The 18,391-nt window shown below is 39.3% G+C and overlaps 1 protein-coding gene across 2 annotated transcripts in view; it reads left to right on the top strand.

The window, feature by feature from the left end:
• LOC122560076 (cadherin-4-like) overlaps positions 1-18,391 on the top strand; it is a 668,379-nt gene that overhangs the window by 574,215 nt on the left and 75,773 nt on the right. For both annotated transcript variants that reach the window (XM_043710292.1, XM_043710293.1), the window contains 2 exons: positions 3,522-3,659; positions 17,724-17,909. In XM_043710292.1, the coding sequence (XP_043566227.1) occupies positions 3,522-3,659; positions 17,724-17,909 (324 nt within the window). The remainder of the gene's footprint in view (positions 1-3,521; positions 3,660-17,723; positions 17,910-18,391) is intronic.

An 18,391-nucleotide genomic window follows, 5' to 3' on the forward strand; every position in this document is an offset into this window, starting at 1 on the left:
TCAGTCCTAACAGACTGGAACTGACCCAATATTCCCTTGCCCACTACAGCCCCTCCTACTGGACATGGCGAGAAACTGTTTGCAATCCCCCCCCCCCTTCCTGCACCAGACCTGATTCAACCCGACCCCCTCCGCCCATCCCCTCTCTTGCCCCTGCTGCATCCAATATCACCCAGCCATTTAAAACTTACCCTCAACATTGCATTATTTACCTGGCTCCCTTGCCACCTTGCACCGTACCTACTTGACACCTTGCTGCCCACCCACCCCCCACGCAAACTTGGCTTTCTGCCTAGCTAGCACCCCATCTGACACTTTACAAAGTGGGCAGTCTCTCTAACTGGCATCATACCCCCCTCCCTTACCTGGCAGCCAATCTATGTGGCACTCTATCCTCCTGGCACCCTAACATCACACTTAAAGTATGCACTTACCATTTGACAGCAGATATCAAAATGGCTGTTGGGATCATTACGTTTCAGAATGTAGCAGCTGACTACTCTGAAAATGAGATGTGGTTTATCATCCCCAACCATTTGGTACTATGAGAGAGCTGTCAGCATGGAAGCGTAGCTCCAAACCCTGAAGAAAGCTGAACAGAAGTTCCTGTCAGAAATATGGAAAGGAGGTGAAAATATATAATGGGTTTTATGCTTTTGAAGGCAAGGAGGAGGTAAAAGCACAAAAGTCTTGGATAGGGCAGATAATAGGACGGATGAATGATGAAGATGTTATGGAACACAAGGGAGTGTTATGATTATAAAGAAGCAAACTTTTTTTCAGACAGTGTCTGAATAGAAGAAAAAGAACCAGTCTGAAATCAAAACTACCAAAAGTATGATTCAGATCAACACTGTGCAGTAAAACAGAATCAATATAGGGATCAGAGTTCATGGTCTAACATTGAGTTTAACAATGTTTGTAGTCATAATTTATTGTTGTGTGTATTTATGAAAATACAGTGTATAAGCCAGTGCGATTTTAATTACATAAATTATAAAAAGAAATAAATCACACAAAGTTGGGACAAATTTTATTTTCTGGTGCATCCATGACTTCTTGATTTCCTAAGTGGCTCTGGGAAGTCACTGCACTCTGCAGCTGCTAAAGCAGTTCCTGAGACCACAACACCAAGGAGGAAGCAGCTCTCACCGCCACTGACTAGACCCAGAATGTCACCTCTGCCAAAGCCACCTCTCATCAGCACCAATACTCCAACAGCTGGCATAGCAAGGAGACTGTCCCAACTCTCAAAGACCGGGGCCTGCCTCAACCTCTGAGGACTGAATGACCAACCAAATTAACTCCTGAGGGCCGAGAGATCATTCACTCTGCCACCTTTGCAGACGCCACCAAAACATCAGAGGAAAAGAATGGAACCCATCTCACTGATGCTGAAACAGTTGCTCAAGCTGTGACTGCCATGATCACGAGGAATGGACTGGGTCCACTGCTTGACAGCTCCTCGCAACCTCTCCCCTCCACCACAGCTGCAGAAAAAAGGAAAATTGAATTTGATCCAAAAGTTAAATGAAGAAAAACATTTTAAAAAGGATATGATCAGTCACGCAAGAGGGAGCGGACAGGCTGGGAGCCCAAACACTACCTACGCTGCTGCCTCTGCGATCTTAGCAATGCTGCTGTTCCTTGCATGATTATACCTAAGTTTCTCTGCACATCAACATTTTAAAGCACAACACCTTTTTTTAAAAAAAACTGTTCTGCTCTTCTATTTTGGTTAATCAAAGTGAAAATACGTCATATATTGTATGCTGTCTTCACCTTATTACCTCATCTGTCTCTTTCTCTTATTTATCTCTTTGCATCCTCCTCGCAGCCTACAACAAGATTTGCAAATGTAGATATATTACTCTTGTCCCTTCATGAACATAAACTATAAATAGTTATGGATCTAACACTGATCCTTGCAGAGCACTATTCATCACAAATTGCACTCTGCTGAATGAATATTCTTGCAGCAAACATCTCGCTGGTAGCTGCTGGACACTTGGAACTGACCCCAATTTCTTTGTTAACAAAGGTCCTCAGTTTGTGCAACTAATTATATTAGGTTTAACATTCTTGTCTTTTTTGAATAGTGAAATTATATTCGCAATCCTTCTGTCCTCTGACATTGTTTCACTATCATAGAAGAAACAGAAAATTTGGAGCATATCATCGCCACACTTAATTGTCTCTGCAAACTAGGATCCCAGCACCCCATCTGAACTGTGTGGCTTTTCTTCATTTAAGTGCTTCCTTTTTGTTTTTGTTCTGCCCAGCTTCTCTCTTACCTCTTCCTTTACTGTGACTCTGGAAAGATTCTTTGCATTTTGCAAAGTCTGATGCAATGAGCTCATTTAGTAATTAATGCACATACTCTGTCTCCTAATAAACCACACTTTCTTCAATCCTACTTTGTGGTTATACCTCCAGGGAAATTTCTTAGCATACATTAACTCTTACTGATTTCAATTGAGTAGTCACTTTCCAGATCAAGCATCTTTACGTTAATGTAAAGCACATTGGACTCCTGTAGAACATTCTACAAAGAAAGATGAGGCCTAAGGGGCGATCTGATAGAGGTCTACAAAATTATGAGAGGCATAAATAGGGTCCATAGTTAGAGGTTTTGTTTACCAGGGTGGAAATGTCAATTACAAGAGGGCACAGGTTCAAGGTGAGAGGGGGAAAGTTTAGGGGAGAGGTGAAATTTTTCACTCAGAGGGTGGTCAGTGTCTGGGACACAATGCCGGTGGAGGTGGTGGAAGCAGGCACGTTAGCAACTTTTAAGGCATATCTTGGTAGGCACATGAATGGAGGGTGACAGAGGGGTAGAAACCACGTATTGGCAATAAGTAGTGGGTCTAAATAAGGATAAGGAATTGACACAGATTTGGTGGGCTAAAAGGCTTGATCCTGTGCTGTATTGTATTGTAAATTCTGACTTTAAAAATCAGTTGTTTTTTGACCCTGTGGTAAAATCTGTTCCAATTGGCTGCTCTGTTTGGAAGCTCACTTTTGAGATTGATGACTTTTCATCAGATGTCTTCATGCTAGACTACCCTCAGATTTTAATCTGTAATCTGCTGCTAGTGAGAGGCATTTCGCCTGAAGCATCTTATACAACAATCTTAACATGTAAATGTTCTTAAAGGCACACTGGTCTAATTAAGTATTATATGGTACAGTCAACGTTTCTACATGAATTTAAGCATTGTAAGCAACAAATAATCGTTAAATCTACTGAATATATCTTGCCTACCTTGTTTGAGCTTTGTTCATTACTAAGGCCTGTTCATTTGATTTTGTTTCTTAATTACAAAATTTAGAGGTTAATTATCAGAAAAATTGAACCCTTCGAATTGATACTAAGTTGTAGAGAGGGAGTCAATTATGCAAGAGTTTGTATTTTGATTCCAATACAAGTTTACTTAAATTGTCATAATTTCTGTTCCCAACAGTGTACAGATTCAATCAGTTCTGCATATTTACTGTCGGCTATTTCCTTTACTTTTCAGAAAGTCGCACGATACACAGTCATCATACAAGCCACAGATATGGATGGGAACCTGAACTATGGTCTTTCCAATACAGCAACTGCACTTATTATTGTGACCGATGTGAATGACAATGCTCCAGAATTTACTGCTGCCACAGTAAGCTTTAGCACTTCCTACCTAACTTTTATGTACAAGGCTATAACCTACCACAGTCTGCAAAGTACTGACATGCATCATTGATTTACATTGTTGAAGGTTTTGGAGCTTGGAAATTAAATATACAATGGGTACTCTTTAAATATTCTGATATTTAAGACCTACATTTCCCAACGACAAAGAAAAATGTGAGGGATTTAAAATTTTAAGGCAAAGAAAATATTTATTAACTTTGTAGCTTTTACTTTGAAATCCTAAATATAAAAATAATCCATTTCACATCCCAAAAGAAGTTCTTAATTTCATGAAAATGAATCCACTTGAATATATAATTTTTAATGCTATAGTATTTGTAGCCCAGTATGTGATATGAGTGAATGGTAGGACGGAAGTTTGCATAATCATTTTTCCATTTGGTTTGAAATTTTGATCCTCATGAGTCATTTAGAATTAAATGTACTGCTTCTCAACAGTGAGGACAAATCAGAAGATGTTGGACACCCATCTATGTCTAATGACTGAATACAAGCAAATTGTTTTCTCACATGGCCCAGCAGATAATGTTTGAAATTATTGGAATAGTATAGGAGGGATAAGAATAGGGAAAGGAGGGAAACCTTGCGCATGCTTCCTTTCTTTTGGAGAGGGATGGTAAGTAAGTTCCCCAAAATAAGCATTGGAAAAATAATTTCAAAGTTAATTTTGCAAGTTCAAAATCTAAACCTGATGAAATAAGGATTTATGGATGAATTGATCATGTCCAGTTGAGTGAATACGGAAAGCGAATTTAAACTTGAGAGGGGTGGCTTGGGAATTCATGAAAGTTGCAAAATGTTTCTATTACAAGGTATACTACTGAACAGGTCCTTTTTTTCTTATTTCACCTAGTTGCACATATTTACCAATTGCAAGGCCAGGTTTCATTTTTACATGTTGAATAAGATTAAACATTCTAGTCTACTTAACGTCTAACTCATTTATTGGGCAGTTAATATCATTGTATTTTTCCATATCATTAGATCTTATTGCGCTAGTGGAGTCTGTGGTTTGTTCTTTCCTGGGAGGAAAAGAGATAAACAAAGAGCCACAAGGAGTTTTTTTAAATGCTTGCTAAGCAAAAAGAAATATCCATACTTGCAAGCAATCAGTGAAAATGAGGTCTGTGTACTGAACCCCCTTTATAAAGATCCCAAATTGGACTCCAGTTGCCACAGGCAAGGATTTTAGTGTCCAGCTGGTCCAATAGATGTAACCATTCAAAATGATTTGATTCTAAATGTTGGAAAAGGGAGAGAAAGAGAGAAGAACTAATGCTGAGTTTGAGAAGTACGTTTCAATTATGACCTTGCCCAGTTTGCAACGTCTGTCTCCAATTAATGGAGATGAGCAAGATTGATTGCAATTTAGGAAGGCTATAAACCCACTTATTTCACATGCATTTCTTCATTAGAAGAAATTAACACTGAAGAGCAATTAAAATAGCAATAGAGCATTAAAAGATTGTGTGAGTATTAAACACAACTTAATTGAATATTTAATATGATGTATTTCAAGAAACACAGAAGGAATTGCAAAGAAACAGTGACCACTGATTTTAAAATTCAATCAATGTAATCTTAACATGGAAAAAGAAAGCAATTACTAACTAAAGGTATTTTCTTTGAGTAAATGAAGCACAGTTATAAATTGTCTTTCCCTCCTTGGAAAAAGACTAGACTGCGACGGCTATGGATTTTAACTGTTGCCTTTGATGTTAAATGAAGAATGCTCTGTGGCAGCATGTTAACACCAGCAAAATGGCTACTGGTGCAGAAATGATAAGGCTCTAGAGACATAACACTTTAAAATGTGAAAGACAGCAGCATCTTGTTACAACCAGTTATTATCTCAGTTTCAATTGAATCCCTTTCATGCTCTGTAGAGCCTCTCATTGGAGCCACTTTACCAGGCTCCATGGGTTTATACTGATATTTGTGGTGTATATTTAACTTTTTTGATATTTTATCACATTTGGGAGTATTTACAGACAAGAATGGTATCCCATTCCTCGCTTCCTTTTGTAATTGTAGAAAATTGACCATACCACCTATCATATTCAATATTGATCCGTGCACAACAATGCTGGTATTGATTAGTCACATGAAATATTCCTTTGTCACTTGTTAGTTATTCATTTCAATTTTTGCATTATGTTCTTGTAGTTGACAAAGCATAAAAATAGATTCTTATTCTACAGAAAATTCAAAACCTTAAGAATTTTTGGTATAGAAAGGAAAGGATCTTTCAAATGATTCAAAGTTTCCAAAATAACTCGACAGTTAAGTTGGAGAACTAAAAGAATATAATGCTCTTATACACAGTCAGCATTTTGGCGAAGATTTGAATAAGGTTGGTAAAAATTTAAACGTTGTCACCCTAGCTCTACTGCAGTAGTGTAATTAAGTAAAACTAAAAATTAAGATATCCTGAAAGTACAGTGCTGTATTTTAATGAGCTGCCTAATGGCAACAATGTTCTTACCTTGAGATGAATAATTTTCTCTAGGTATGCATTGATGGATTCTATTGTAAGGATATGAAATCACATCAGTGACCATCATGGTATTAGACTTTGAAGCTTGAGGCAACATTTCTAGTAGCTTCTGATACACCATATTCAAATGATACCATTGAGTTACAGTCAAAAACTAAGGGTATATCTCACAGTGAAATGGCAAATTAGAGAGATTAAAGGAGAAGATTGTGGTTAGAATATTCCGCCTTTACATTCAGGAAAAATGGGGTGGCATTTTCACAGAAATCCTGGGCAATCATCGAAGTCACCAGGAGTGGTAGCAATAATAGTCACCCTGCTGTAAATAGCTGGTGAAACCACCGATATGTAAGAGCAGGTGCATTTAAATTTTAATCAGGACCTTTGATTGTACATTGAACCCATTGAGCAAGTTGGATCTGAGTTGGATGAAGAGTATCCATTGCATCTTGTGACCAGTTTCAACTGGCAACACAATCATAGAGAATCTCAAATGTTAGTCCTCTTAAATTTTTTACAGCTTAGCTCTTTCAGGCTGCATAATACCAGCCTGACTTATGCTGAACTCCCAACAACAGACATCTCACAAAAGAGTTTTGCTGTCCAAGAAAACATATACTGATATATTAAATGCATGTAGGCAGAAATCAGCACATAATTCAAGAGTTAGTGGTTATGTCAGAAGTAAAATCAGCTGTGTCTACACATTGGGTGCCAACCTGATGAATCTGCAACATATATGCATGAAAAGCAATGGTAGCAATATGGTTTTAGTCAGAGCTAATTGATCTCTCAGCTAGTGGATCAAGTCAAAGTTTCACCGTCCTGCCACATTTTGTAATGCATGCCAAACAAATCAATGGGAGCTCATGAGAGATGGAGATTCCAGGACCATTTGCATGATCAAGCTGGTGAAAGCAAATGACAAGACTGAAACTTTTCAACCATCTTCAGCTAGAAGTGTAAGTGAATGATTCATCTTGCGCATCTCATCATTTCCCCACTTTCGCAGAAGCTAATCTCTCTTGCATGAGGATGTGTGGACCTGCAAATGTGAGTACTGAGTAGTTCATTAAGCACCTCTGATTATGGTGATGTCATACAGACTTCATGAGAGAACAGCGCAGAATCTTGAAGAATAAGACCTGCTCTCCATGTCCTCCCTATAATCTTTGCAATAAAGTCTGTCATCATTGTAACCCCCTGTACATATTGCTAACATAACAATAAACTTACATCTTGTTTAAGATAGGTTCCTCTTCTCATTAGATGAGCAAGCGGCTTTCTTCTTCTAATCTAGATCTGTTGGGCTCTGTAGTTCCTCCATAAAAGAGGGTGTGGTAGTAAACGCAGCATCAAGTGAACAATTGTGCAGATTGCCTCATAAAACATGATTGTCAGTGGTGAGGATTGCTCATACAACATTTTTCAGACAACTTGACTCATTGTACATGATATCCAGAAACTACTGAGTGCACTGGATACAGCAAAAGCTATGATTATGACATCACCCTAGTTGCCATCCTGAAAAATTGTACTCTAGAACCAAGAAAACCTCAAAGCCAAATGATTCTGGTGTACTTACAACATTCACAATCTACCTGACATTAACATTCTAGCAATTATCATGTATCAAAAGCTAAAATGGACCATTGAAATAAATGCTGTGGCTATAAGAGCAGTTCAAAGGCTAGAAATGTTTTGGCACATGACATGTTTTTGACACTCCAAAAGCCTTTTCACCATTTACAATGCATAAACCAGGAGTGTGATGGATTCTCCTGTTCCCTGGATGCTGCCTGACCTGCTGCGCTTTTCCAGCAACACATTTCCAGCTCTGATCTCCAGCATCTGCAGACCTCACTTTCTCCTCCAGCTTGGATGCATACCACTCCAAGAATAGTCAGGAAAGCTGACACCATGCAAAACAAATGTAAAGTATCCTGCTTAATTGACACTCCATCTACAGTGTTAAATATTCATTCCCTCTACCATTGGGACACAATTGCTGCAGCAAGTACTATCTACAAGATGCTGTGCAGAAACTTACAAAACTATATCAACAACTCCTTCTAAACCTGTAACCTTGAGTACCTAGAAAAAAAGGGAGTAGGTGGAATTAGGAGAAGAAGGTGGCAGAGTGATTTAACTCAACACTCATTTTTTTTTAACCATTTCCACTGTTTTGTTTTGGATTGCCTGTTTTGTAACAGAATGGAAGTGGAAGTCCCTTGGATTCCCACATAAATGAGTCAGTCATATTCAGATTGTAGAGTTTACGGGACTGAGACATCCATGCTGATGGCTGGATTTCCCAATGTGGAGCCCCACTGTCAGCATTAGTGCAGACTTTACAAAAAGGTGCAGCACTTGGGCATAGCAGGGAATGGCACAGATATGGCAGCATCCTCTGAGTATGTTTGAATATCTATCCAGGTTGAAACTTTATTGCTGGAACAGCACAGCAGGTCAGGCAGCATCCAGGGAACAGGAGATTCGACGTTTCGGGCACAGGCCCTTCCTCAGGAATCCTGAGGAAGGGCCTGTGCCCGAAACGTCGAATCTCCTGTTCCCTGGATGCTGCCTGACCTGCTGTGCTGTTCCAGCAATAAAGTTTCAACTTTGATCTCCAGCATCTGCAGACCTCACTTTCTCCTTGAATATCTATCCAGTCTATTTTGTTGCTTTAATGGATTCACCAAGTACCAGATAACAGATAGCTGTAGACCTGAAGCACAAACAGAGCAAACAACAAGGACTTTTTATTAAACAATCACTCCAGCTGCTTCTTCTTCCTATTGGTGTTGTTCTGTATAGCAGGAAAAAGTGAACACTATAAACGATGCTATTGAACAATGTGCTACTTCATCCCTCCCCTTCTCAGTTGACAAGATGGAAGTGTAGGCAATAAACATAAGAATCATTTGACAATTCAAAGTATTGCATTATATCTTCTATTAGTATATTGATGTGATCAGTTATTTATAATATGATGAGCCTTGTTCACCAGCTAAATTTGTTCAGTTCTTCACATTGTCACTTATATACAATGGATCTATTCTGTCACAAATAGATAAACATCTAACATCAGCCGTGGTCTCATCTGACTCATGATCTTCATCAGAGATACCACGTTGGAATCTGATTCAATGCTTACCAATGATGTTTTTGGAGCTTTGAAGAATGATTTGTGCCATATAATGATTTGTGAATCACAGTTAGTAGTAATCATTGATCCTTTTGTATCAACATAGCGTTGGATATCAAAAGAGGTTTACTTCTTCTCCAACATGACCGTCATGTTACACAAGTACTTTACCTCCTGGTTTTCATCATGTAGCTCTGAATTTAATCTTTTATTCTGCATTTACTCCCTCTCAATCTTTATGTTCTAAACAGCATTGCCGCATGTGTTGATGTTTAATTCTGTGGGGTAGTTTATAAAATACACAAATGTAGGCATGGCTGCAGATGTTCCAATAGTTGACTGAGAAATCATTATAATTGTGAAGAGAATGATACCATTCTTGCTTCCATTACTTGCTGTCAGCTACATATTACCATTTTTCAATTACGCATACATTTTTCTATTCTCCATTATCTCTTTCATAATGGAGTGTTACTTTTAGATAAGAAAATCCTAGACAATTCATAAATTGAATTGGGATCCATTGACACTTCTTACCATTTTGAGTAATTCCAAAAAGGGTGAAGATGTCCAAACTATGCAAAGACTAAGTTCACTGAAATAAATAAAACTGTTTCCATGATAGGAATCTGCCACAGTGGTTAGTGACAATACGCACCCATTCTTCAGCATACAAATCTTCAAAATTAAAATTAACCTCAGTCCATGGTCTTCGAGGTAGTTCAAACATTTCGAGAGGATCACAAGGATTGTGATTGTGTTAACATGAAAACACTGTCATGGTGTGACAGGCAGAACATCTTTTTGGTTTGACAGCAGCATCTTGTTTGGGGCAAATACCTGTGTTCAACATGACCTGTTTGAGGTACCTTGTCCCTCAAAGATAATTTGAGGCAGGCTGGGCACACTTCAGGACGAAGAGTGATCACCTTTGGGCTTTTTGGTGATGTACAGTGATAAATGGTCTGACTGTTATCCTGCAGGATGGCTATGACATATCCTCCTGTTGATAGTTGCCTCAGTAGTAAATTTTCCTGATGAGCAACAAAAGAAAGTAAATGATAAGCTTTTGCAAAGACTTTGCGCAGCTCACTGGTAGGAACACTGTCTGGTATGGGTAATCAGCACCATAGTTGAAACATTGTTTGAACAATTTGCCATTCCATTTCAGTGATAGATGTTGCTTTGGTTTCCTGGCACATGAGCTGAGTCCTGTATCTACAGGTGTTGAACTTGGAACATAGGTTTTGATCACCTTACTATCAACAGCTCTGGACTTCGGGGAGCAAGAATGACTGATGGCATTCCATCATTCTCTAATGTTGTTAGCTGATGAGATTTCCTTCAATGATTTTTGTTTTTATTTCACTTTCCAACTTCTCAGCTTCACCAGAATTCCATTGAGGTGGTAGTAGTTAGGTGTTCAGTACTGACGGATTATCTCATTGGCTTATTGCTTTGAGCATCTGATAATGGTCAATTTATTTTGCATTTTCTTCTGACTTGAAATTAGATGTCAGTGTCTTTGTAATTTCTTTCACGTGTAAGAATGTTGAAAATGACTTCTAATTCTTTTTCAGTGTTAGTGAACAAGTAATTTTTTTTTCAGTTTGTCTATAATGGCAAAGCCTATCATCTCTCTTGCAAATCTCTTAACCTTCGTTTTTCTAGCATATAAGGAATGACTCCAGATGTAAAAGGAAGCAGATTAGCATAGATATATACATAGTCATCAGTAATTATGATGAAACTCCCTATAAAATTGTCCTCCTTGTTAAATCTGAACAACTTGTGTGCCTGTGGATTCAACCTGATTATGACTGTCCACATGTCTCTTCAGGTTTTCTTTTGAAAGGTAAGCAAAACTCTTCCAAAGGATTCATACCTTTTTGCATCATCATCATCATTACCATTAATGTGAGGTTCTTGATTAAGTGTGAGGTGATTGCAGTTTAGAAATAGCTAGAAACAGATTTCAAATTGCAGGAGCAAGCAATAAGAATACTTTGTTAAACAATCACTCCATAATTTCTGTCTTTTCTTCTTACAGCTCCACCTACTGGTGTTCCTCATTTGGCAACCATAAGTTAACACTACACACATTGTTTTTGTTTTGGGGAGTGGGGCGTGTGGGTCTCATTGACAGAGTCAGCATTTATTGTGAATCCATAATTGCCCTTGTGAAGTGTTGGTGAGCTGCAATATGAAACCACTACAGTCTAATTCAGATATTGACAATGCTACAGCTTTGGCCCTTGGTTTATTTTTGTATTTTGCTTTTGCTCACTTAAGCTAATTTCACCAAACAAGACTACTTGCCAATTTTGTGGATTCCATGAACTTTAATGAGTTATCTCCACTACTAACCTCACTCTGTGTACATCACACCACAACAGCATCAAGCTCATGCGCTCACCAGCGGCAGAAGTACTCTTTCCTTAATGACCAGCAAATCATAATATCTTGTCACTGTTCAATTTGGAACACGTTAGAATGCCTTCAAATTGGTGATAACATTCACTTTTAAAGGGGGAGAAGGAAACAAAAACACTGTTTCTTTCTGGGAATAAACAGGGGCTAGTTGCCTTTCAAACAACATAATGTTACACCCAATAAATGATAATCTCAACCAACCATATCTATTGGATGTGGGTGTCAATGAATCCTGCCTGGCTTGTTGTGCCCAGCACTCTGCCATGCTAAAAGTGATGGTCCTTATGCTCAGTCTTCTTATCTTCCTCCTTGAAAGACTGCTACTGCTCTTCTATCTCTCCAGTCTCCAATACATCCCCTCATTAGCTGGTCCAGCTTCACATGCTGGGAGTATGTAGGTCACTCTGTCTGAGATGCACTGCAAGGCTCCATGAGACTGATCCAGGCTTCAGAACCCATCTTCTGGGGCCTATTATTGGATCTCCTTTGGTCCCAGTGGAAGAACAGCTGCATTGTATCTGCGCTAGGCCTCAGTCAGGGTTGCCTAAAGGACTCCTCAATTATGGTTGCTTTGGCACATTCCCATCCAACACTTTCATTGGAGTATTTATCTTCCAACATTATCACGAACCCTGGCCTGCAGCTTAATTATGGCAACCATCAGGATGCACATCACTCCCCCAATCCCAAGAAATGTCAAAGCCAGGGTGTTTGTCACATCCCCTACCCTGCCCTCCCTGCAGTAACATATACTGGGTGGCACGATGGCACAGTGGTTAGCACTGCTGCCTCACAGCCCTAGAGACCCCGGTTCAATTCCTGCCCCAGGCAACTGTCTGTGTGGAGTTTGCACATTCCATCTGTGCTCTGGTTTCCTCCCACAATCCAAAAATGTGCAGGTTAGGTGAAGTGGCCATGTTAAATTGCCCATAATGTTAAGTGAAGGGGTAAATGTAGGGCAATGGGTTTGGGTGGGTTGCTCTTCAGAGGGTCGGTGTGGACTTGTTGGGCCGAAGGGCCTGTTTCCACACTGTAAGTAATCTAATCTAATCATATCCTCAATTGCACTATCATCACCCATTCTTACGCACTGTCATAATTATTATCTCTCAGAATCCTTCTTCCAATCTCCACAATTGACTTCTCCAACTTACCCACCACAGTAGTGACTCTTGATGACCTGTCTTGACTTTTAATGCCCAGGACTGATCTCTGTTAGTTCCCAAAATAACTTACTGCCAATCTTGGAATGGTTGCTTTGGATCTGCAGGACTGAACATGGCCCACACCCTGGCCTCTAATTGTATGGAATCCCTAGCCCTGACCACCTGAAATGACCAATGTTGTGTCTAAGCCCCTCGATTGAATATGGTGAGACATCCTGATTGATGACAGTCCCCTAGACAGGGCTGTTTCCCTTAGTCTTGGATAAATATCCATTGGGCTGAAGCACATGCAGCGTGTTTGTTCCATGCTGATGTATGATGTACATCTGACATTGACGTCGCACAATGCTGCGGTAAGATGTCTAGCCCCTTGACTGTTCACTGCTGATAACCACGATGAACTGCCTGGCTTTGTGTCAGCACTAAAAGGCAAGGCAAGACAAGCACTTTGAGGCCATACATTCTCAATGAGATGGCAATGCAAATAAAAGTAAGGCAAGTTGAGGTAGTGATGCAGCAAGTGTCCAAGTAAGCACAAATTGAATGAGGACGAGTATGCAGCAAAGAATCCTGAGATGCACCCTGTTCTGATACAGGAGATTGGTATCTGTCCCTTGATGCACAGTTTTTTGGTGGCTACATTGTAATGAAAGATGTTGGTGTGCTTCTAAGTGTGGTATTGAAGTGGAGAGCATTATAATTAGTGAGTTGGTGATGTGCCATGAGGACGTAGTGAGGCTGGTACATGTCTGATGCCAAAGTCAGACAAAGACTGTAGGCAGTCATTGTCCATATAATGTGTCCTCAGATGTTGGAAAGTACTGACCAAGGTTGAGGCCCAAAGAAGCATGCAGTTTTCTCACCGTGCTGTTAGTGAATAGGAAATTGCATATAAATGAGGTGAAGTCAAGGATTAATGGCATACAGAAAATGGTTGCAAGATGGCGGCAGAGTAGCATGCTCCAGCCTGAGCTCATCTGCTCCGCCCATTCTTCTTTTCTTCTTTCTCTTCTCTTTTTCTTCCTCCTAGTGTTTTATTTTGTCTTCGTCTTCATCTTCTCCTTTTTTTCCTTTTGACTTCTGATCTTTGACGACAACTCCCATTCTGCACAGCGGCCTCCCAGCATGGCATGGTGTCCTCCCAGCCTGGCACATTGGTCTCCAGATGCTGGCATGGTACCTCCCAGCCTGGCACAGCAGCCTTCCAGCGTTGGTGTGACAACCTCCTGGCCTGACATATCAGTCTCCTCCTGTAGGGGCCTCCCGGGGTTAGGTGGCAATGTCCTGATCTGCGGTAGCAGCCTCCACCTGCAGGGGCGTGCAGGTTTGGCATGTCACAGGGACAGTGTGTAGCCAGGCCCCAGTGAGGACTGGAAGCAAAGTGCCAGAACTCTTTTCTGTAATGCTGGACATTTTATTTCTGTACCAAATTTTGTAATAAAAATGCTGTGCCGAGGTAGTTTTGTGTCTAAGTTTGATCTGTAATTGGCAATGTATAAACATGTACTGCTTGGGTCTAGTGAAATAAAGGCTATTCAATTCTTTCTTGTATGCAAATTTGTGCTGACCAGCAAGATTCCCATCTCACCATTAGAACCTTGGATGGAAGATTGCACTATTGCCTATATTGTTAAGGGGATGGGAAGAATCTGCCCCATACTACTATCTTCGCATCGCTCTTTAGCTTTCTAAACTCTCAGTTTACTCATTTTCAACTGCTTTTTATTCTTTTACAAGTTTTTCATTTTTACTTAATAGTATCTGTTACTTCATAGTTAGTTCATGGTTGCTTAAATAAACAAGTGAACCCTTTGCCTTTTAGGATTTTGTTCTGTATAAAAGTGAAATTTGTTCCTGCTGGCAGTGCAAACAGGCTTGTGGTGAATTGGCAGATAATTTGACATCATGTCTGATCTTCTTTCTACAGAAGATCATAGAAACATTTTTCAATTTGTTTTTGAAGATTTATTTCCTAGTCACTTCCCTTGGTCACTTTTGCATTTTTTGAAATTAGAAGCCTTGGGAATATTTACCTCATTAATGGAAAATAAAAATCACAACCATGTGTCACAAACTGATCATTTGCAACATGCCTAGTTCACTCTGTTCACTCTTAGACTGATTTCACTCTCTCAATGTGAGATTATCTTTATCATTGAGATCAGGAAGCACTTGCTGAATCCCCAGAGAGCCATTGCTTTGTTGTATTGAATTGAAATGGCAAACAGCGTATTGTAGGTATTATTGCCAACAAAAGATATAAACAAAGCAAAAACATTGCATTATCCAGCAATAAATACTAATGTAGGGAGCAATGTACGTATCATTTTTCTTAAAAATATTTGCAATCAAGTTTTAAAACATATAATGTAAATTCAACTATCCAACAATGTCAGATTTGGGCAAAAGATCTGAAATGTGCCAATTTGAAAGAAGTTTAATACCAGAACCAAGATACACCTAAAGCAAGATCAAATCCAGATAGGATTTCTTCACATGCTGGGCTGCTGGGCCTGACTTCCCAATGAATTCTGAACTTAAGAATGGATTGAATTCCAGCTTTGTAAAATGTACCCCAATGATCTTTAATGGGAATGTAGCAAATAAGAACAATTACAGGTTCTGCACTGCTAAAGAAATAGTAAACTTATAAGTATAGTTGAGGAAATCTGTTTTGATACTGGCAAAGTAGAATGTCAATTTTCAACTTCCATCATTTGATTTTTAATGCCTTTCATGGACTAAAGTGGTTAAAGAAAAAGAAGAATATTGATGTTAGATGGCTGGAGTGATCACCGGACCTGGTTGAACTAATTCATAAAGCCACCAAGAAACAAGACACAGTCTGAACTTAATAGACAATAGACAATAGGTGCAGGAGTAGGCCATTCTGCCCTTTGAGCCAGCACCACCATTCATTATGATCATGGCTGATCATCCTCAATCAGTATCCTGTTCCTGCCTTATCCCCATAACCCTTAATTCCACTATCCTTAAGAGCTCTACCCAACTCTTTCTTGAAAGTATCCAGAGACTTGGCCTCCACAGCCTTCTGGGGCGGAGCATTCCATATACCCACCACTCTCTGGATGAAGAAGTTTTTCCTCAACTCTGTTCTAAGTGGCCTACTCCTTACTTTTAAACTGTGTCCTCTGATTCAGGAATTACCCATCAGCGGAAATCTGCTTCCTGCCTCCAGAGTGTCTAATCCTTTAATAATCTTATACATCTCAATCAGATCCCCTCTCAGCCTTCTAAACTCAAGCGTATACAAGCCCAGTCGCTCCAATCTTTCAGCGTAAGATAGTTAAATGAACAATTCATTAAAATAATCAAAAGCAAACACTCTAATCCATAGTTCCAGTTTGATTTACACCTTTCTGGAGGTTTCACAAATTCAGTTGAAAGCGACTTCAGATTTTCAAGCTTGGGGGGAACAAAAAAGCTAAACAATGGAATACACAAAGGTACTGTCTTTCTGTCAACAGCTTTTGAGGAGAAATAAAGAAGAAATAAATTTGTTATCATAGAATTGGAAGGCTTGCTCTCTTTCTCTGCACCTATTTCCCTTTGTCTTTCAAAAACAGTGTCCAGTGATAAAGCAAATCTGTGAAACATCCATTAACTGAGAATGCAAGTATATCCACACTTCACCACTGTTCAGGATATAAGGCATCATTAAACAACTGTGGTCTTAGCTTGAAACTTCACACGATAAAGACTCTTAAGACATTTGAACTGTCTATTTTTGATCTTACTTTTTGTATTTGATACTCTCTCCTTTTTAACAAAAGGAGACAAACATAAATATAATGTCATGTTTTATTATTTTTCTAGTGGATAGTAAGTAATAATGTGTTTTCAAAGTCTTTTATTTCACTCAAGGAAACTTTGGAATGGTTTGAAGTGTCAGCTGAGGGGTTTAAAAGACGGGGTTCAATTCACCACTCATCTGGTTGTAACAAGATTGCTGTTAATATACTGTTCTGCATGTCACTAGATGAACATATATGCACTGTGTTCATTTAAGGTTTGGATTATCTTGACATGCTCTTTAAATTATTAAGAATATTAATTAGTATGTTCTAACTGCATTCCTCTTTTTTGGTGATGGCATTTCTTCCATAAATTGCATTATAATTTTAAAAATTATTTCATGGAATGTGGCCATCGCTGGTAAGGCCAACATTTATTGCCCATCCCAAATACCACTGAAAATCAGTGGCTTGCCATACCTTTTCAGATGGCAGTTAAGAGCCAATCACATGAAGACCAGATCGGGTAATTGTGTCAAGCTTTCCTTCCTTAAAAGGCATTCTTGAATGAGATGGTTTTTTACTACAATTGATGCTAGTTTCACAGTCGCTAGATTCATTCCTGATTTATTAATTGAACTTGTATTTCAGTAACCACCATTGTGGGATTTGAATGCATGCCCTCAGAACATTAGCCTGGGCTCTGGGTTACAAATCTATTGATGATGTAATAATGCTACAATCTCCCCAAATTAGCTACATTTAATATAGGCTTTTAACCATCATTTCATTTGGAAGCTGCATTGGTTTATTGTGATCCTTGTATACATATGGAGGTACATTCACCTGTTAATTTGAAGTAAATAAACTGCCCATATTGTAAAGGGATTGGTTGGTTTTATTTAATTCCTGATGTCAAGTCGCTAAAGATTAAATGTGTTTGACCTGTCAGATGTTGTAAATGTATGAGATTCTGTGAAAAGTGCAAAACAATGTGCCCATCTTTAAAGATTCATGTTTTTATTCCTAGTTTTATGGAGAAGTTCAAGAGAACAAAATAGATGCAATTGTTGCTAATTTGACAGTCACAGATCGCGACCAGCCACATACTTCCAACTGGAATGCAGTGTACCGGATTGTCAGCGGAGACCCTGCTGGTCATTTCATCGTTAAAACTGATCCTGTTACCAATGATGGCATCGTTACAGTGGTAAAGGTACTGACTATTTTTTTCTGTTCTTTTTTGAGGTTTTTAAACTATTCATAATTATTTTTGAAAGAATCATAGATATACATACTGAATGCCACAGCCAACATTATCGTTCTAGTGAATCTTCAATGGCATTGCTCAGAGGAAGCCTTGGATCTGCAACAAAGTTGTGATGGTGTGAAAGAGCTGGTATTGGACTAGGGTGGACAAAATTAAAAATCACACAACACCAGGTTATAGGCCAACAGATTTATTTGGAAGCACTAGCTTTCGGAGCACTGCTCCTTCATCAGGTAGTTGTGTGCAGGGATAGGCAACAACGCAAAGTGGCCGAGCAGAGGCTGATAGCCAAGTTCGGTAGCCATGGAGGTGGCCTCAAGACCTTGGGTTCATGTCACTACAGGAGACCCGACTACACTATATATACACACACACCCAACCCCGCCCCCCCACCCCCAACACACATGCACACACATGCACACGCACAC

Source organism: Chiloscyllium plagiosum, chromosome 20 (assembly GCF_004010195.1).
Source record: "Chiloscyllium plagiosum isolate BGI_BamShark_2017 chromosome 20, ASM401019v2, whole genome shotgun sequence".
In the NCBI taxonomy this organism is placed as follows: domain Eukaryota; kingdom Metazoa; phylum Chordata; class Chondrichthyes; order Orectolobiformes; family Hemiscylliidae; genus Chiloscyllium; species Chiloscyllium plagiosum.